The following is a 21620-nucleotide window of genomic DNA, read 5'->3' as shown; positions in this document are numbered from 1 at the left end:
TAGTGTTACATTGTCATGACATCAGCATCGGGTGCTTCTCATATTAACCCTTTACACAAATGATGACTGTTATTTGATCTTGTGTATGATTCCGACAGCATTATCTTTCATATTATTTGTAGTCTTGATTACCCTGTCATTTTTGTCTTTGTTTAGGTCCACCAGGTATGTTTAAATATGCTCCTGTTTCTAATATAAAGCACATGACTACATCAATGGTAGCACCCACTGTCCTTTGGAGCTATTACATCCATGTAAAACTCCCAAGTTCTCTTTTACATAGTAAGTAGAACATACAGTGCAGAAAGGAGGCCATTTGGCCCATCGAGTCTCACTGACCCAATTAGGCTCTCGCTTCCCCCCCATCCCCCGTAACACAATAACCCCTCCTAACCATTTTGGTCACTAAGGGCAATTTATCATGGCAAATCCATCTAACCTGCACGTCTTTGGACTGTGGGAGGAAACCGGAGCACCCGGAGGAAACCCACGGGGAGAACGTGCAGACTCCGAACAGACAGTGACCCAGTGGAGAATCGAACCTGGGACCGTGAAGCCACAGCGCTATCCACTTGTGCTACTCCCATCATGCATCTTTTACATCATGCATTTGGATTTCTGCCTGTTCCATAGTTGGCAAAATCTTGTATAGTGTTTTACACTTTCTATACACCTGTTTCCCAAAGGTTTAATATCTTTGGCGCATATGGGTTCCATAGCATTCCCTCGCTCTGTTATATCTCAACTTTGTATGGCATTCCCTACCTTTTGTAGTCTAAAAAATGTGGTTCCATTTTCCTCGCTGACAACAGCTTGTGGGAGCTCTAATTGTTCATTTCACTCTTGAGGGTTTCTACTATTTTGCCTCAACAGATCCTGTGTGGTCTTTTTGAAATAATTTTTGTTCTTATTTTACACACTAATTCTGTCCCTTAGGTGATCCTGTTCAACAAACTAATGAAGTTTGGCTTTGTTAATTCAGTTAACTTACTGATCAGTGGTTCTTCTGCATTGTAACAATTCTGTGATTCATGGTTCTTTCAGTTGAAGTTGAAAATATTTGGAGTAATTTTCAGTACCCGTAAAATTGATGCATTTAACATTTTTCAGAGTCCCAACGATTGCTGCTACTCAATTTATATCCGTTTTAATATTATTTACAATTCCTAGTCCGTTTACTTTTTTTACTCAATTCCCTTGCTGGTTTGGCTGTTGCATAATTTGTAAAAAAAAATCTGACTTTTTTTAGGGTCCATTGTAAATTGTAATACATAATTTTTTTAAAACAGTAATTTTCAAATGTAGTTTTAGCGGGTCCATTTATGCCTGCTGCCTCTTCTGTGGATGTAAGCAAGCAGCACGGGAACCTCCTGAGCTGCACCTCCATTAGTCGTCCCTTTGGAATGATTGCAAAACGTACCTGTGTAAATTTCTCAATTTAGTTTGAAAACTCAACACGCGAAGAGGTTTTTGCAGATCAGATCCACTGCTAGCCTTATTTAAATAGGGTGTTTACACTCGAAATGGGCTACTTGTGCGCACGCCTTTAGTTTTTATAATTTGTTTCCATTAAGTTATTTTCCCTTCAATTGTTTAGTTACAGTGCATTATTATAGTTCCTATTTATAATACAGTGTAACTTGCTCGGATCCTCCGTTGCTGATGTGGCGGATGCTATGGTTTTAATTTCCTTGCTGGAAGCTCCTAGTCTTTTTGTCTGTTAAAGGGGCGATACTGCGGCGCCATTTTAAAATCGGCTTTTCAGCCGCACTTTTCCCGCTGACAAAATGGCGCCGAACACCATCTGAAGTGACTGTCGGTTAGATTAGCCAATTGGAGGTTCGTCTTCCCCGGATATTCCCGCCCAGATCCGCCCTTTTACCTAACGGTTATTCCTTTGTCGCTGTCCGACGTGTTTCTCTGCGGGCTAGATGTGTTGAGGGAGATTTATTTCGGTCTTTGCAGCTGTTTCCAGTTAATTGTTTGGGACAGCAGCTTGGAAACTCGGTAACTGCTCTCCTCGCCAATTGAAGCGTCCGCCCAACTGTAAATGACTGGACTGATGGCGGAGATTTTAATCGACGACGAGTAGTCGTCATGCTTTGAAGAAATTGGCCGGAAACAGCGCCAAGAACAAAACATCTCGCTCTTAAAACGTCCGTCGCAAAATTAGTAACGAAATATACTACAAACTTCCAGAATTATTTAAATAGTTCTGACCAGCACATTGCAATGGAAAGCAATCCTATTAATAAGCAACCAAAGAGAAAATGCTGGAAAATCTCAGCAGGTCTGGCAGCATCTGTAGGGAGAGGAAAGAGCTAACGTTTCGAGTCCAGAGGCCCCTTTGTCAAAGCATTCATAAGCAGTTAGATCGACAAGTGATAGAAACCAACGACTGAAACCTGTAGTCCAAACTTTTAGATCTATGAAAGTATCTTCTCGATCCTAATCTGATTTACTATGAACACAGTGAATGCCAATCTGAAACCAGTTCAGAATGCAGATATGAACTAAATTGTTGCAGATTAACTATCTTGAAAATCTGTATTTCCAGAATGTGTTGGTTTCCTGTTCCGTTTTATTGGAAATTTAGTTAAGCAACCAATTACAAGATTGGTTCCATCAGGCACAAATGTATTAACATTTCGAGTTAGTGTTATACTTGTTGCCAGCAGGATTGTGTCGTGGTCTTGGCATGCTGAGAGTTGAAATCGCTCTTGATTCATGTAAAGCAAAAAAGATGTTAGATTAGTGTCACGGCCATACTGATGAAAAGACCCCAGCACTGGTTACAGCACTGAATGAACTGATAAAGATGACACCCCAGGGCTAGGTAGTAGAAAAAGCAGACGATTTCCCAAGATCCATTTCTTCTCTAGTACGCCTGTTCAGAAGTGGTTATACAATCTGGTGAGGGGATTGGACTTGGCTGTGGTCTGCTTCAGATGGCATCCTGCCCAATATGCCATTAATTTTGTTTGTGTTGAGCTCCCCTTGCCATCTTGTCCCTATTCCATTTTATTTTCTTGGAAATTTGCTATGTGAGGGTACCCTAAATACGTACCCTCGTATGTAAATTGCCATTTCTCACCCAGACATTGGTTTTAATGGTAAAGTTATGGAAGATTAAATAGAATTTACAGTGCAGAAGGAGGCAATTCGGCCCATCGAGTCTGCACCGGCTCCTGGAAAGAGCACCCTACCCAAGGTTAACACCTCCACCCTATCCCCATAACCCAGTAACCCCACCCAACACTAAGGGCAATTTATCATGGCCAATCCACCTAACCTGCACGTCTTTGGACTGTGGGAGGAAACCGGAGCACCAGGAGGAAACCCACGCAGACGTGAGAACGTGCAGACTCTGCACAGACAGTGACCCAAGCCGGAATCGAACCTGGGACCGTGGAGCTGTAAAGCAATTGTGCTATCCACAATGCTACCGTGCTGCCATTGTCCCGTTGGCTTAAGTTCTGACCTGATCATTGTTCTGAAGGGAATGCAAGAAGAATATTGGTGTTAAGAATTTAGGCTGCCAGGGGCAGCACGGTGGCACAGTGGTTAGCACTGCTGCCTCACGGTGCCGAGGACCTGGGTCTATCCCGGCCCTGGGTCACTGTCCGTGTGGAGTTTACACATTCTCCCCGTGTCTGCGTGGGTCTCACCCCCACAACACAAAGATGTGCAGGGTAGGTGGATTGGCCACACTAAATTGCCCCTTAATTGGGAAAAAAAAAAGTGGGTATTTTAAAAATAATTCAGGCTTCCATAAATACCGTCTCTGGTTAAGTGGCACCAGTTACTTCTGAAAATATTCCAAAGGCATCTATGGACATTTACTCCTGCTGCCCTTTATTTAACTTGTATGGCAAGTGGATCTGGGAATGTATCCATGAAACATAGTAACTGAGACCAGCTTTCCCTCAGAATGTACTCCTTCAGTTTCTCAAGCAGGCCAAGTTAACACTGAGATGGAGCAGAGTTTTTCACTTTGCCGACTGCTTTATTCCAGTGTGGTGAAATGCAGAGTAAAGGGTCTGATCCGAACGGCCAATTTCAATTAGTGGAACTTGTGTGCATAGTGTTAACAGACTTAAAAAACATTCTTCCACTTTACTCCATGACTTTACTTAATGTCTCTACACCCCGTCATGCAGCTTTGAAGTAGGGCCCTCTTGCTCCTAGGTGTCTCTTGTCTATTTAAACCTCCTGCAGTACTCTTGCCTGATAGCCATTCTGTCTTGTGTTCTGAATTTTAAAAGCTTTAAACTTTAAATCATTCTTCAAATTGTTCTATTCGTGGCATTTTAAAGGTCCTTGGGGATCATCTAAGCACAGTCTGATTCAAGTATTCTTGTGGCATGTATGATTTTTGCTCTGTGCATTTGATACTTGAAGAAAGATCAGAGAAGCAATTGTTGATGTTTTTCCAAACTTGCATGCAGAGAGCATTTTGAGCTAAGTAACATAAGGTGGTCAAAATTCAACATCACCCTGTGTTGAATTGAGAAAAGCACACAAGAAGTATATTGGCTTGTATTGTTTTATTTCTCCCTTTGCCTATTGGTTGATGGTACTGCTGCAACTTTCCAAATGTATGAATTTAAAAATAAAAAATAAATTTAGAGTACCCAATTCATTTTGTCCAATTAAAGGGCAATTTAGCATGTCCAATCCACCTACCTTGCACATCTTTGTGTTGTGGGGGCAAAACCCCTGCAACACGGGAAGAATGTGCAAACTCCACACGGACAGTGACCCAGAGCCAGGATCGAACTTGGGACCTCGGTGCCGTGAAACTGCAGTGCTAACCACTGCACCGCCGTGCTGCCCCTTCCAAATGTATGAATTGACAGCGTTCCATTTAATAGGATGATCAGGAGTGATCTGATTTTGTACAAAGGTGTCAGGAGCTTGGCCCAGCCAAACCTAATGGTTGCCGTTCTCTCTTAGAACTCTACTGCTGTCCAGGTATCACTCCACTGCGGCTATCTTGGTCACATTGATGATTTCATGAATTGACAAATCTCTTGGCTTGCAGAATAATTATTTTGTGAAAAACTTGCACCCACGCTCTTCAAATTGTACTTAATTGCTGTGTAAATTTATCAACAAGATTGGAAAGTTGGTTGACTATTTAGTTCCTGACCCGGGGCAAAAAGGTAATTTGTAGTGCCGTTGTTACTTCCTACAGTCAAGCTCAGCAAAAACCAGGATCTTAACTGGGATCTTCCTGGTCTCAAACTTTACATTTACGCAATTTGGATGGCTTAAATAGTGTTTCGAACTTGCAGTCTTTAACTTTTGACACATAAATCGTTTTCAGGCCACTGAATTTTTAAAATCCCAATGATTGGGAGTAGTATCCAGTGCTCAGATGCCAATTCCTTCTGCTTTATAAAACTTTTGACAGACTGATCATTTACTAATAAGCAGGAATTGCTGAAGTACTCAGCAAAGCAGACAGCATCTGCAGAAATAAACAATGTTCGATTTCTGATTTCCAGTATTTTTCCTTTCAGTTATTTATTGATGTCAGTTGAGCATTTCTGTTCCCCTCTAAACTGAAATGTTGAGTCCTGCATGAGCCTGTTGGTGAGGCATTCCGCAGTTCAATTTCTTTAGTTGAAGACGTACTGATATTACGTTTCATTGCTTTGGTGCGTTTTTGAGCACATCAAAGTGAGGGATTATTGGTACCGGGAACATTTTCTTCCGACTGGATACCAGACATTTCAAAGTTAGGAATATTATAACCATTTCATACAATGTAGAGCTAACTTGTGGACAGATTTTCTGAATTATGCACATACTTGTGTCTGTTTTGTGACCATTGGTGGGAGACATGCAAGTGCTAACAAATGGATGGAACATGTCTTCTATTTTTTGACACTCTGGGGATCTCTGCTTTTGGCCTAGCTGTTTGGTGTGTTGTCTCCCCCTCGCCATTAAATTAAATTAAATTAAATTAAATTAAATTAAATTAAATTGAATTGTCAGAAGGTTGCAAGCTGTTGAGCGCAGAATGAGTAATCAATCCCCAGTGTCTGTACCAGGTGCTCTACTAGCTATTTAATGTCCATTCATCCATATTTCCAGATCATGGACACTTGTGCGATGAGCATGCATGCTTTAGCCAGGTATAATTCAGAAACTCGAGGTGCATTTCAAATCTCATCGCTGAGATGAAATGAGAATGTGCGAGCCCACTGTTCTGCTGACCCTGGAAACAGCCTTGAAAGGAGGAGGAGGGGGGGGGGGGGCAGTGTTTTGTCCTTGGGGAAAGTATAAAGGTGGCAACTAAATTGGGTGTGCTGAGCTGTGAGCAAATGAATGCTTGTAGTGCATGGGAAAAAGGTGGTTTTGAGTTCCTATTGAGGAATTTTGTATTTGAAATGACTTGTATTTCCTACATTACAACTATGATTACATTTCAAAAGTTCTTCCTTGGCTGGCTCTATTTGTGGCATTTTAAAGGTCCTTGGGGATCATCTAAGCACAGTCTGATTCAAGTATTGCTGTGGCATGTATGATTTTTGCTCTGTCCGTTTGATACTTAAGAAAGATCAGAGAAGCAATTGTTGCTGTTTTTCCAAACTTGCATGCAGAGAGTATTTTGAGCTAAGTAACATAAGGTGGTCAAAATTCAACATCACCCTGTGTGTTGAATTGAGAAAAGCACACAAGTATATTGGCTTGTATTGTTTTATTTCTCCCTTTGCCTATTGGTTGATGGTACCGATGGAACTTTCCAAATGTATGAATTTAAAAAAAAAATGTAAATATAAATTTAGAGTACCCAATTCATTTTGTCCAATTAAGGGGATGTCCTGAGGTCATGAAAGGTGCTGCATTCTTGGGAGAAATCTAATCTCAAAATAGTTAATGCTAGCACAAGGTTCAGTCTAAGGAAATATGAATATGGATGCAGGCTGTGATAAGGAAGGAGGTGAATATGCATTTTAGATGCAACTTTGTGCAAATGTGAGGTGGATAAAATGTGGTTAACCTACCAAAGATGATGGAGCCAGTAGTTTTGTTAGAAATTTCAGTAGTACGACGGATACATTTTTGGAACACGTTATATTTGTGGCCTTGGGGTTTCGCTTAATGGATAGCAATATTTTCTAGTTTTGTTTGGAGTACAATGTTCCAAAAGCCTTTGGGACATGTCTGAGGCGCGCGCGTGGGGGTGCGAGAGAAAGCGAGAAATAGGGTCGTAGATTGTAATGTATCAAAGATAATTTTGGTTCGATAAATCACTTTAACCTTTATTTAGGTTCTTGACAAAACAGAAAATTAGCAGCCATAGTTGGTGTAACAAATTTAAGAGGATTAATTAAGTAATAAAGCAACACTTAACCAGGTAGTTGAAGTCACAGGTGGCCATTACTGTTTGGAGCAGCTTGAACACAGGCCAACACTAGTTTTGGTATGTTATGACTTTCTACTGTTTCTTTTCTCTCTTCTATCCTATTTGTTCCATGAACCTGTACACCTGTGTACTGGACCCTTTCAGAGTCCTCTCTGGATATGGTATCCAGGATTTCTCGTACCATAATAAAAGCAAAATTCTGTGGATGTTGAAAATCTGGAATAAAACTTCAGGCCTGGCATTATCAGTGGAGAGAGAAACCGAATTAGCGTTTCCAGTCGAACATAACTTTTTTTTCCGGAAAGAAGTCATTCAACTCCATGTTAATTATGTTGCTCTCCACAGATGCTGCCAGATTTGCTGAGTTCTTAACTATGTTTGATTGGGGCAGCACGGTGGCCTAGTGGTTAGCATAACCGCCTCACGGCGCTGAGGTCCCAGGTTCGATCCCGGCTCTGGGTCACTGTCCGTGTGGAGTTTGCACATTCTCCCCGTGTCTGCGTGGGTTTCGCCCCCACAACCCAAAAATGTGCGGAGTAGGTGGATTGGCCACGTTAAATTGCCCCTTAATTACAAAAAATAATTGGCTAATCTAAATTTATAAAAAAAAAACTATGTTTGATTGACTCGCACCATTCATATGATCGATACTCCAGGGTAGCACAGTGGTTAGCACGGTTGCTTCACAACTCCAGGGTCCCTGGTTCGATTCCCAGCTTGGGTCACTGTCTGTGCGGAGTCTGCACGTTCTCCCTGTGTCTGTGTGGGTTTCCGCCGGGTGCTCCGGTTTCCTCCCACAGTCCAAAGATGTGCAGGTCAGGTAGATTGCCCATGATAAATTGTCCTTAGTGTCCAAAAAAGTTTAGGTTGGGTTAAGGGGTTGGGATAGGTTTAAGTGGGATGCTCTTTCCAAGGGTCGGTGCAGACTTGATGGGCCAAAGGGCCTCTTTCTGCACTGTAAATTCTAAATTCTATGATTCACACTTAATATACCATCTAAAACGGGTGGCACGGTGGTTAGCACTACTGCCTCACAGCTTCAGGGACCCAGATTCAATTCCTGCCTCGGGTGACCTATGGAGTTGGCAATTTCACCCCGTGTCTGCATGGGTTTCCCTGGGTGCTTCGGTTTCCTCCCATATTCAAAAGATGTGCCGATTAGGTGGATTGGCCATAGTATCCAAAAGGTTAGGTGGGGTTACGGGGATAGCGTGGACTTCAGTAGGGTGCTCTTTCAGAGGGTTGGTGCTGACTCGATGGGCCAAATGGTGGCCTCCTGCACTGTAGGGATTCTTTTTAAATAATCTTTATTATTGTCACAAGTAGGCTTACATTAACACTGCAATGAAGTTATGTGAAAAGCCCCTCGTCACCACACTCCGGAGCCTGTTCGGATGCAGAGAGGGAGAATTCAGAATGTGCGATTCACCGAACCAGCACGTCTTTGGGACTTGTGGCAGGAAACCGGAGCGCCCGGAGGAAACCCACGCAAACACTGGGAGAACGTGCAGACTCCACACGTTCCAAGTGACCCAAGCTGGGAAACGAACCTGGGACCCTGGTGCTGTGAAGCCATAGTGCTAACCACTATGCTACCGGGCTGCCCATGATTTCATTCACATTCGATCAATGAACTGTTGATGTGCAACCAATAGCTATGAAAGAGAAAATGCTGGAAAATCTCAGCAGGTCTGGCAGCATCTGTAGGGAGAGAAAAGAGCGACCGTTTCGAGTCCAATGACTGTCAAAGCTAACATACAGAGAAAGTGGGAAATATTTATACTGTGGAGTGAGAATGAAAGATGAGTCCTAGCCACAGAAGCCCAGGGAAACGGGAACTCGAAACGTTACCAATCGAAGTATACCGACAAAATAACTATTTAATTGTTTTCCTGACACTTGCTACCAACCCAGACATTGCAGATAGACTTTGTCTGTTTTCATTTCCCATTTGGTCTTGCTGCATTGTTCTAACATCCCACCCTCTGTTTATATAAATGTCCAGATTCAATGGATATGCTATCACGAATGTCTAAATCTATGTAGTTTTCACATACCAGCTGTTAACTCTACGTAAAATTCAGGGTACGAGGGAAAATATATAAAAATCCATTTCTTACAATAACCATGGTCTCCTGGAATGAGGGAAGAACTTGAGAGTTTTTCTTGAAATTGGCAGTTTGCTACTTGTGTTTACCAGGTGTTAGCATTGTGCACCATGGAAAGGATAGGGATGATTAATAGATTTGCCTTTGCTATATTTATAAATGGCTTGAAACAGGAGGTGAATGTTAATTGAAATGACTGCACAGTAATGTTTGTGAATTTAAAGGTGATCACAGGATTGTCATTGTTCCTTTTTTAAATGAGTGAAGTGAGATACTAATGGGAAATTATAAATAGTCCCCAATTGAGTATTCTGAAAGGGGAGGCATCCATACTTGAGGTCAGTTTGTGCTTTGCAAGTCGCCCTGTTTGTTGAAAATAGTGAATCAAATAAAAATTTTTTAAGCAGAAATAAATAGCGATAGACACCATGTGCTGTCAAAATGTTAATGACCTTTATGGCAGCAAGAGTGACATAGATTGCAGCTATGTTTGCTTCATCTCTCCCTTTAAGTAGTACTGCCAAAAGTTACGTTATTAAAATAAAATTCAGTGATTCCATTTTCATGTTTAAAATAGTGGGAACATTTAATTACTAAAGATTCATAGAAAACATCACTGTCTCATAGATTATCATAGAATTTACAGTGCAGAAGGAGGCCATTCGGCCCATCGAGTCTGCACCGGCTCTTGGAAAGAGCACCCTACCCGAGGTCAACACCTCCATCCTATCCCCATAACCCAGTAACCCCACCCAACACTCAGGGCAATTTTGGACACTAAGGGCAATTTATCATGGCCAATCCACCTAACCTGCACATCTTTGGACTGTGGGAGGAAACCGGAGCACCCGGAGGAAACTCGCGCGCACACACGGAGGATATGCAGACTCCGCACAGACAGTGACCCAAGCAGGAATTGAACCTGGGACCCTGGAGCTGTGAAGCAATTGCTATCCACAATGCTACCGTGCTGTCTGGAGACTGCCAGTCTCGAGATACAATCCAAATCCTTGGGTCAGGCACCAGACCTGTTACAAAAGGAAGTAATTTGTGGAGAGAATGCAGCGTTTTGTAAAATGGCGTCTGTCCAAATATCAAGTTTAAATCTAAATTGGTGATTTCCATTTGACAGATGATGTTTGGTATTTACTAGCAACCTGCTGGCCTTTTGAAACCCCTTTCCAGTTGTGGAAGACGCCTTTTTCTTTAGTCCGGGGTCCTTCTTGACTGGGAGGACCGAGTTTGAGGCTCTTTGTCGTGAAGTTACCCTTGACTGGGAGGACCTGCGTTGAGCCTCTTTGTGTCGGAGCTTGTGAGAGAAGGAGCTGTGCTGTGCTGTATAGGTAAACCCATCCCTGGTTTGTGAGTTTTAATACATGTTACAGTTTCGGACTCAATGGGATTATTCCAATATTTTAATGTGTACACGCTGTGTGGAGAAGATTGGTGTTTGTTTGTGGAACGGGGTCATTTTAATTTGTAACAGGAAGTCGAGGCCTAAAGGCGCCATCACAGCCTGAAATCCAGCGAGCGCGTTTGAGAGGCCCTCGGTTCAAGAGGTGTGATTTGGAGGGGCTGGGGCTGCCCAATCACTTGGCTGATTAATTTTGGTAAAGGTTGATTTTAAGACCGAAGTATCCGTCGAATAAAATGTCAGTTGGGTGCGTGGCACGCAGGATAAAATCAGCCGCTTGTGTGGGGGAGGGGAGGACAATTCTGTTACGGTCGGCGGTATATTTTACACACAAACAATTCAATTATTTTTCCCGTATTTAAACGGTAGTTTTTGACAAAATATAGTTGGAATAAGGTTAAACTTGTTTGAGACGGCTAGGATTGCAGTTATATTGACGGGCTTGTCTGGGAGGACCTATTGGTGATTTGGAGGAGCTGAGTCGTCAATGCAAATATTGTTCCTGTTTCTGTTGCCTTTACCCGCCACCCACTTTGTTGATTACTCCCAACTTTTTAAATGTTCGATTCTGTGTTGTGTATCCAGTCGTTCTTTGTAGCAGAAAGATAAGGCCTCGGAGCCTATTCATTTGAAAAGCCATGTTGAAATTGCTTGCCTATGGGAAGTGTAAAAATTTACTATGACTCGTGCGGCCGGCCAACACGGAAAATGGGACTGTTACCAAACCTGAAGAGTTAACTACGTTTATGGTTTTGCAATACGAGTCAGTTTAAAAAAAAAAAAAAATCCCCTCCCCTGCACCATTTTATCTAACAGCGATATGCAGAATTAAACTTGGTGCAAGTATGGTGACCCAAGTTTGGGGTTTCTTGCTATTGTTTGTACACTGATGAAGAATCATCTGAAGCAGCTCCAGTGGAAACCGATTTAAGCAGCATGATCAGGCCAAGAGTTATTCTGTGCAGCCTGATTAAACTTTGCGATAGGGTTGAAAATCTGCATCTCAATTTCTGAAATCAGATGGCTCTCGGGCCAGCAAGCTCAATGTCATGCCGATTTCTATGGAATCGCAAAATAGTCTCAATTAGTATCACGAGGGGATTCTGCACTCGTGTTTTCATGCTGATGAGCTGCTTCACTTTTTCACATTTAAGGCTACATTGCTTGTTTTCTTTTAAATTAGTTTGCTGTGAAAAAGCAAAATTCTTGCAATATTGACGCTCCTGTTCATCCTGGGCTCATTGATGCTATTTTTCAGAAGTTAGCTTGAGAGTTGCAATTACCTAGGGGTGACTTCATAATTTTCCTGTCTGAAGAAGTGCGCCTATCCCCCGCAGCTGAGATTGGTAATATCGATATATTGAGTTACCTTTTTGAATGCACTTTGAGTTTTACCTGTTGTAGTCCTTTTCAAAAGGAAAAGTTTCAACCTGCGCACGAGGAATCGATCTGTTCTGGCATTGTCCATACAATCTTTTAAAAATGTTATCAATTGGGCAGCCCCAAAACATAACGCAGCATTTATTTTTTTGCGCACATCACACTTGTGGATCTGACTGATTCACTTGAGTTCTGCCCCCCCCCTCTCCAGTTGTGCAAACACATTGCACCGATTTCTTCAGTGCTAATAATCACTTGATAATGTTGCTACTGCGACTACTCGGAATTCAATGTTTTATGGAATGCGCAATAGTTACTTTGTAAATGAATCGCTCATTCTCTGTAAAGACCTGCCTTTTTTTTTCTTTTGCAGTTGCTTGCGTAGCGCCTTGGCTAAACAGCGCAGAATTAATCTATAAAAATGCCAGATAACGGCACCGAGGAGGCTGGCCCCAGTACAGATGATATTTGCCGTGACTTCCTGCGCAACGTCTGCAACCGCGGTAAGCGCTGCAAGTTCCGCCACCCAGACGCTAATGAGATGTCCACCCTTGGCCTTTTATCTTCTGATCTACCCGTTAATAAAGGTGAGATTCCGATCTGCCACGACTATCAGAAGGGTGACTGTCAAAGAGGGCCCAAATGTAAGTTCCTGCACGTAAAGCGCGACGAGTATGGTTATGAAAACCAAGGTATGGCGCACAGCCAGGTGTTTTCCCCCTTGGCACGCAGATATGATCGCTATGATGACCTCTACTCTAGAGGTTATGAAGCTGACCACTACGATGGCTACGACGCCCACATGAAGAGGAGAAGGATGGAGGGCATGGGGTTTGAAGTATACGACTACGGCATGCAGAATCCAGGCGCAACTGACTACCGGTTTCTGAAGGAAGAGAATCTCATGCTGCAAAAACGCGTTGAGGATCTCCAAAAACAGGTGTCAAACCTGATGGCCACCAATGAGCTCCTCCTGGAGCAGAATGCAAATCTCCGCAACCAAGTGAAGATGGGAATGATGACCCCCATGACCTCCATGACACCTATGACTCCCACACCCACTGCAACAGCTGGGAGATTCGGCACCCAGTGACATTGGAGTTAATCACCTGAAAGAGGTGTGACACAACTCATACTTGTTTGTCACTTCAGTATATTAATAAAGAAACCTATGTAGTTTGTCAGATCTGAGAATGTTGTGCTGGGACTCTGCTTTACAGATGCAAATTTACAAATTGACCTATAAAAGACCACAAGCTCAATCGATACAAGGCAGTTTTACCATGCCACTACCGTAAATTTATAAATGGTTGTGGTGGTGGGGCAGAAATAAATGATGGTTATCAGTAGCTTGACTGCCTTAAGGTCAGGTTGCTGTGTGTTACCCTTTCTAAAATTCAGAGGATGGCTGGGCGTGAAGTAAGAACAATATCAAAAATTCTGATTTTTGTTCATGGTGATATCCCAGTTCCCTGCAGTGACATTTAAACCACTTGTACAATTTGACTTTCTTTCTCCTCACCACCTTTCCCTCCCATCGTAAATAACAATGGGAGAACCTTGAAAATATTTAATGTGAGAGGAACTTGGGTTATAATCCAGTGTTCGGTTTATGCAATTTTCCAAGTGACACACTGCACATTGTGAAAATTGAACATGCAGTGACTGGATTATGGCCATGTGTGTGCAGATTTGAGTATGCTCTCTTCCACGTATTTTGCTTTTCTAAAAACCTGTTGAAAGACAAAGGACACATGCTAGATTTGTCTTTGGCAAAACATTGTGGCCGAAACAGAAGTGAATTAAGTGGTGAAATTGGCTACTAATTGAGCCACCTGCAAAACTTTCCATTGTGTTATAATGAGATGCCTTGGTTTGTGTTGCAAACTTAACAGCCTTGGGTACTAAAGGGTTGTATAAGTCTTGATCAATTTTGTTGTCCTGATTTATTTTGTAAGCTAAATCCAACAAATGAAGTACAGCCTTTAATGCACCCAAATCATCTTTTAAACATGTAGCTGCCTCCTATGTATGTTATTTTGTATATGACTGACTTTTATGAGAACCAAGTCAATCATTTGCAAGCCAATCAACTCTTAAACTCAGAACCTGTCTTACAAAACACAGCAAATGAGGCATTTTAATGCTTTGCATAATAGGTATTGTTGGGTTGGTGGTCCTTTGGTCTATGGAAATCTGTATTGCAGTGAGTGTTTTTTTGCATTGGTGGTGGGAACCCAGGACCACTGCATGGCACCTCATGCAGTTTTTCCTGTTACTCTTCGTGCATTGCTTTCTACTTTAAAACTCAATTTAAAATAGTTGAATGAGCGTAGATATTAGTTGCCATATTTTCACTGAACTCTGGTAAACAATTCTGCCTGCTTTTTAGTAATTCCCTGGCTACAAAAGTTTTTAACTTTCTGGTCGCTCTGCTGTTCCCATTGGAGGCCAGGCATCTTGGTCCAAGCCTCTGAAAATCTTGATCTTGCACTTGCTGTTGCAGGAAGTAAAGCCTCTATCGACCTGCTGATTCTCTTCCCCTGTTTGAAGAAGCACTGGTCTTCACTCGGGTTCAACTGGGAATGGTGGATACAAACTAGCCCCGTCTACTGTATTTCTAATTTCCTTTTGTCCACATGCTTCCATCTCCCTCTACATGCCTTCACTCGAGGGATATAATTCAGCATTGTATTGCAAAAATGCAATTTGTTGCATTGCCACTATATATTAATGATGACCGTTATCAAGCTAATACTGTAACTACCAGATACTTTTGGAATTCCTCTCTTATAGTCCAGGAATATTAATTACTTTTAGCTATAACTGATACACGGATGGATGAATCAGAGTTTGGTGTACAGTAGAACCCTGTTTGTGATAGAACAAGCTTATTCATCAGACTTGCATAAAAGACTGCTTAAGTCAGTAATGATTTGTCACAGCAGGACTTTGGTAGGAGTCTGCTTATTAATGTATCTGATTTAAATTTGCATGGATTTAACTGTACAGCTTCTTCCAGTTCCTCGAACTGCAGTGCTGAAGTATCACCTGCTCTTGTAGTGTTTATTTTAGATTCTTGCACTGAAATATACTATGATACTATTTATAGTCATCAGTGGTTTAGGATTCTGGCATCCATCTATCCCTCGTTCTGGTGTTTGTACATACTATGTGAGTTTAGTTTTCCAATTAAAGCCTGGGGTCAAGACTTTTAACAGTTGACATTTCTTCTCCCCCTGTACACACACATTCTTGCCTAAATTTTGGAAACACCCAAGCTAAAGTTTTTTTTTTTGGGGGGTGGGGGGGGGGGGGAGAGCAGGTGGGAGGGTGGTGTATAGTTATTTGTCTATTCATCAGTTATTAATCCTTTCCAGTGAAGACACCAGGCATGAAACAGATTTTATGGTCTGGTTAAAACCCACGCTAGAATAGTTACACCACAATATGCTTAATGATCGAGAAGGAAGGAAGTTTATTGGATATCTTGGAGTTTTATCACAGTGAAATTGTTTCTTCACAGCCTACACAGACCCTATCATCATTCACATTTTTTGTACAAAAGAATTGTGATTGAAGTAAGTTTGATGTGGTCATAGTGAGGTCTGTGCACCTGGGAAGCATGAATGTTCCAGGAAAACATGGGATTATCTTGCAGTTGATAGTGTACTCCTATTTGCCATTGATCTGAACTGCATTTTTGTTCCTTCAGTTTGAATTCTGGCTTTCACTTGATTGCTAACTAGTTTTAATTTTTTATTTCCGTTTTTAATGTTTTACTGTACTACCAAAATACATTGTTTCCTACATTGGACTTGCTTTGCAGTGAAATGGTTAATGAGATGGATTAGTAAACACTTGGTTGTTTATCTAGGCATGCCAATAAAATGGGAAACCATCACTGCTTTAGTTGCATCTTATGGGCTGGAAAGGTTTAATGGTACAGTATATGTATAATGTGTATATATTGATTGCTGCATAATTCTTTGCTCTGGTTATTGCTTTTCTATGCGATTACATGTAGACTGTTCTTTCCCCATGGTTAATCGTTCCACTGATGCAGACCTCCAAGACAACGGAACCTATACAGTCCTAAACTAAGTGTACTTTGTTTAATTGTTGACCTTTTAAAGCAAAAATGTGTTCACCTTCATTTCTATGGAAGTCTGTTGAGTGTATAACAATAAAGCAAATTTTCATTTGTGTATTGTTTTGTATTCCTTGTGTTTATAGGGCACACTTAAATAGCATTGCCTGTGCTGGGATGCAGTGGTGCAGGGAGTTAAAATGTTATCCTTTTACCTCTGGGATGTGAGTTAACTTGATTTGGCCCAATCTAATAATAATAGAAAGTGGTTCTGAATGATCTGGAGGTGAGCTCCTGCTCGTAAAACTCAGTTTATATTGGAGCTGTTTAACTAATAGGGTGAAAACCATGGCTGTGGCATTGATGAAAAAAGACTTGCACCTATTTTACACCTACTGCCACCTCTGCAATCAATGATTGGATGTAAATTTTGTGACCTACCTCGAATGGGGGATTCTTTTGTATATGATTTAAAACAGAAATATACACATTTAAAAAAACAAAATTGAAACCATATGAAGAGGTGTTTTGGAAGGTTCTAACTTGAAATATGGAACAGAAGTAGGCAAGATGCCTGTTCTGTTTAATGTTAAACTGGGCATTCTTTCATATTTATGCCACAGGACCAGAAGATAACAAATGTGATTCCATTATTTAAAAAAAAAATCCCATACCTGGTCATTCAATGCAGTTTGCTTCATGGCAAAATATGATCTTGTCTGTCCTTGTCATCCATATATGCACTTCAATCAAAGTTAATGGGTCAGTGCTCAGTATAGGGGACCCTGGCTTTTCTCCTAACCTGGGTTGTTGAGGCCAGTTGACGGGAGGGGTATGTGTGTGTGTGTGTTGGAGAGTCATTCCACTATAGCTAAAATTAATGAACTCTGTACAGACTAAGCACCACCCTGGGATCTCTATTCTTTATTCCTCCACATATTATCTTGCTGAATTATCAGGGAGCCTGGTTGTAACTTCAATTTTTGAGCCCTCTTTGCCATTTTTTTGGAGTATACATCATGAGTTTTATCTTCAGGAAGAAATTTAAGAGCAGCAAATCTCTAGGCATATGGGTGTGTGTAAGAAGGTAGATTGTGCAGCGCAGTGGTTAGTACTGCTGCCTACGGCACTGAGGACCCGGGTTAGTCTTTGTGTGGAGTTTGCACATTCTCCCCGTGTCTGTGTGGGTCCCACCCCCACAACCTGAAGATGTGCAGGGTAGGTGGATTGGCCACACTAAATTGCCCCTTAATTGGAAAAAAATATAATAGGGTATTCTGAATGTTTTTTAAAAAAGTGATTCCTGCCTGGTTAAGTCTCTCTCTTTCTTTCTCTCTCTCTCTCTCTCTCTCTCTCTCTCTCTCTCTCTCTCCCCCCCCCCCCCCCCCCCCCCCCCCCACTGTATTTAATAGATGTGGCTATTTAACTTGCAGAAAACATTTGAAACACGCCACAGTGTTAGCACTGCTGCCTCCGCTACCAGAGACCCGGGTTCAATTCTGGCCTCAGGTGACTGGAGTTTCCGCGTTCTCCCCGTGTTTGTGTGGGTTTCCTTTGGGTCCTCCCGTTTCCTCCCACAGTCCAAAAATGTGCAGGTTAGGTGGATTGGCCATGCTAAATTGTCCCTTAGTGTCCAAAATGTTAGATGGGATTACTGGGTTATGGGGATAGATGGGGAGTTGATCTTAAGCAGGGTGCTCTTACCAAGGGCTGGTGCAGACTCGATGGGCTGAATGGCCTACTATTACAGCAGAGAAGCTGATGCCTGGGGCAGTGATGAGTTATGGGTGGCCCAGTTGGTTAGATCGAACTAGAACTTTTTTACCTCCCGGGATAGAGGCCCAAGTTCCTTCAAGCTGCTGAGTGAATGTCTGTTATAAATCTTTTTCCATCCTTTGGGTGTAGGGCTTGCTGTCATTGTGTTTATTGCCTGTTCTCACGTGTGTAACACTGACAATGTGTCACAGAAACCTCCCAACTTGTCTGCTGGTGTTAATAGTCCCACAGAAGTCTCATCTACCTCATCTCAACTTTCTATTCTCCTTTCCCTCATGTATATTTGTCTTTTTGAAAGAATCCAAGCTATTAACCTCCACTACATCCTTTGGTCAATGTTCCACATTCTGCAACTCTTGATTTCTCTGTTGGATTGGATTTATTCGGAACCATCTTGTATTTATTGCCCCTAGTTTTGGATTCTGCCATGGATGGAAGCATTCTTGCCATTCTAACTCATTCATTTTTTTAAAATTTAGAGTACCAAATTCATTTTTTCCAATTATGGGGCAATTTAGCGTGGCCAATCCACCTACCCTGCGCATCCTGGTTGTGGGGGCGAAACCCACGCAAACACTGGAGAATGTGCAAACTCCACGCGGACAGTGACCCAGAGCCGGGATCGAACCTGGGACCTCGGCGCCGTGAGGCAGCAGGGCTAACCCACTGCGCCACCGTGCTGTACCTAATTCAGAATTTTAAAATAATTATCAGGTCTTAACTTTTTGACCCCCATATCATCCCCAGAATTATTTTTTTCCCAGAACTCTGCACCGTGCACTCTGACCAGGTTCGCATGCAAATTCAGTGTAACATTTACTTAACAAATTCGATACCTATAGCAATATAGCCCATTGTATTAACATTTTAATTGATTTGCTGACCAGCATTATTTTGTTTTATTTGTTCACCTGTATCCCTAGATTCAGTTTGCTCCTGCACCCCATTCAATTTATTTGCTAAGGTGTAGGTGGGTTTTCTGTTTTCTTTTTACAGCCAAAGTACACCAACTCATTTATCCATGTTAAAAATTTATTTATCACTTGACTGCAAATTTTCTAATGTCTCATAATTGCATTTTTCCTAAATGGTGACTATAACTTCCCATTTGGGATCATCGGCAAACAGTTAATTCCAAATCATTAATGTAAATTATAAACAACAGTTGTCTCTGCCCCAACCCTTGTAGAATACTGGTTTCTACGTTCCTCCAATCTAAATAACTGCTCTTTACGCCATCCTTTGATTTCATATAATGTTGCCCTGAGATGAGTAACCTGCTAGGCCATTTCAGATGGACATGTTCATGTGATACAAGGGTTGCACACAGGCCAGACTGAGTTAAGGATGGCATTTCTTTCTATAATGAACATAAATCAGTTTGATTTTTACAACTGTTAGAAAATTATCCAATTTTCCAGATTTTCTACTTTTTTGTCATGGTGGAATTTTGTTCCATTCGCATCCTTTCTAGTCCTGTAACATGACTTTAGACTGCACCCACTTTATAAAGTTAATATTCACAGACCAGTTTGCAGTGGGAATAGATTCATTGCCCCAAATTCAGCACTAGATTGATAATCGCACTGAGGTCACTGGAAAATTGAGGTGTTATAGTGGTACAGTCTTAAGATTGATTTAGATTGTGAGTGGGGGAAGCATTGTTCTCTGTCTCGCTGTGTTGTACGAAGTGCTCAATGAGTGTCTAAAATGGAAAGTATTTCATTCCCCAGCACACACCTTGATAAAAATCGATAAATAAATAGGAAAGTTTGTAAGTGCCACTGCAGTTACATTTATTTTAAAAATCCAAAGAAGTGGAATGCCTAACTTGGTGAATGGATACAAGAAAATGGAAATTCCCCAAACAAATCCTGTTCATGTAGCTAAACAAATATTTATTTTTACCGCTCAGTGCTAAGAATTACACATGAAGATAGAATACAGTTCAACTTCAAATTTTATTTTGTCATGCTTGTCATAATCTGTATTGTTGCAACTATTGATGCTGTGTCATGAAAGGTCAAGTTGCACATTTGTCTTCCCCGCTTGGCTTTCTTCACTTTCTTGACAACTGAATACAGGCTCCCCTTTTCTCCTTGACTCTAAATGTTTGCTAGACTGCAATCTTGCAGTTTTACAAATGGCAATTACCTTGCAATACCCTTTCAATACACCTCCCAAGAGGTCATTATGTGCCAAACTGAACAGTGGCTTGTAATCCACAGTTGTTTGGTTGAACATGTTTGGCAATGGGGAAAACATAAGATGTCATCGAAGTATAACTTTGAAGAAGATGAACGTTGTTTCCATTGCTTCAGCTTTTGTCCTGACACATTATTGTGACGGGCAACATGGACTACATTGGTATTGGAGCGCAAGCCTCAAAGGTTCTCTGATGGAAAGGGTACATAATGTCTTGGGACTCTTGTTACTGCTGATTACAGGAATTTCTAACCTTAGTCTGTAGTTGCCCTTCCTGGTTTCAGGTAGCCCCTGAATTGGTGAACTCTGCTCGGATCAGCATGGTGCCGAAACAGTTGATAGCATGGTCCAAAATTCACCATCTCTGCTTTTCAGCTAATTCCCAGCCATCTCTGCTCTGATCACATCTGGAATTAATTCTAGTGAAGAATACACTTTTTTTGTTGACCTGCAAGACTTTTGGTTTCAATTATTCTTCTGGTCCAGTCCACTTTTCTTGCCATACAGATTGTTCTGTGATTCGGGAAAGAAATTAAGTGAAGAAATGTTATGCTCTTTGGTACTTGTCCATCAGAATATTTCTTGATGAGTTTGGTGCCCAAATAGAATCCACTTGGGACACATTGAATGCTTTCCTGAAATCACGCCTGCATTAAAAAAAAAACATGTATCATTTATTTTCCCCTTCAGCCTCCTGTAATCGTTAATTAGGTGTGAAAGTTTGAATTAATTCAGCTATGGTGGATGAACCACCGATGCAATATCGGTATGAAAACTCATAAAAATCATTCAAATTCCAAACAAAATAACATTTTCACGTAAGGTAGTGTCGCAATGATAAATGTCAACACTTAATCACAAATAAGCTGCATGGTCTTGTTCTGTCAGAACTCCTGGCTTCAGCCTAATCTTTGCCTTGGTGGAGATATGGATCTGAGCTGAAATGCCAGAGGGGAGGCAGGCGTAGCAGTCTTCAACAGGAAGGTAGTTTTTGAGTGGCAGGGGGAGACTGGAGCCTCATAAAATATGAACTGGAAGTGAAGGGGAGGTTAGGGTGGGTGAGGTTCAGTCATACTTGACGCAAAGGAAGTTGGGTTGTTAAATAGTCATTGCATCTATGGAACATCACTGCAAGAGGTCTTAAAGAGAAGTATCTTTGATACAATACCTGGGTCAATGACTGTCCCTCTGCAAAAGCCAAGAGTGGATCCAGGTGTTGGCTGGTTGTGTTCAGCTCCATTCACACCACCAGATGATGTAGTTTGTACC

The 21620-nt window shown here is 41.6% G+C and overlaps 2 protein-coding genes across 8 annotated transcripts in view; both read left to right on the top strand.

The window, feature by feature from the left end:
* Positions 1-21620, top strand: part of LOC119958146 (zinc finger CCCH domain-containing protein 10-like) — an 86482-nt gene that overhangs the window by 21156 nt on the left and 43706 nt on the right. For 4 of the 7 annotated variants that reach the window (XM_038786453.1, XM_038786452.1, XM_038786456.1 and 1 more), the window contains one exon: positions 10619-10844. The gene's annotated coding sequence lies outside the window, so the exon portion shown is untranslated. Of the gene's footprint in view, positions 1-1420; positions 2157-10382; positions 10845-21620 lie in introns of those variants that run through there. The other 3 variants (XM_038786459.1, XM_038786457.1, XM_038786455.1) reach the window with 3 other exon arrangements.
* On the top strand, positions 10754-16488 carry LOC119958148 (zinc finger CCCH domain-containing protein 10-like). The gene is made up of 2 exons (XM_038786461.1): positions 10754-10848; positions 12654-16488. The coding sequence occupies exon 2, from the start codon at positions 12702-12704 to the stop codon at positions 13371-13373; it is 672 nt and encodes a 223-aa protein (XP_038642389.1). The 5' UTR covers positions 10754-10848; positions 12654-12701; the 3' UTR covers positions 13374-16488.

Source organism: Scyliorhinus canicula, chromosome 28, assembly GCF_902713615.1.
Source record: "Scyliorhinus canicula chromosome 28, sScyCan1.1, whole genome shotgun sequence".
In the NCBI taxonomy this organism is placed as follows: domain Eukaryota; kingdom Metazoa; phylum Chordata; class Chondrichthyes; order Carcharhiniformes; family Scyliorhinidae; genus Scyliorhinus; species Scyliorhinus canicula.
This window is presented reverse-complemented; position numbering and strand designations above follow the sequence as displayed.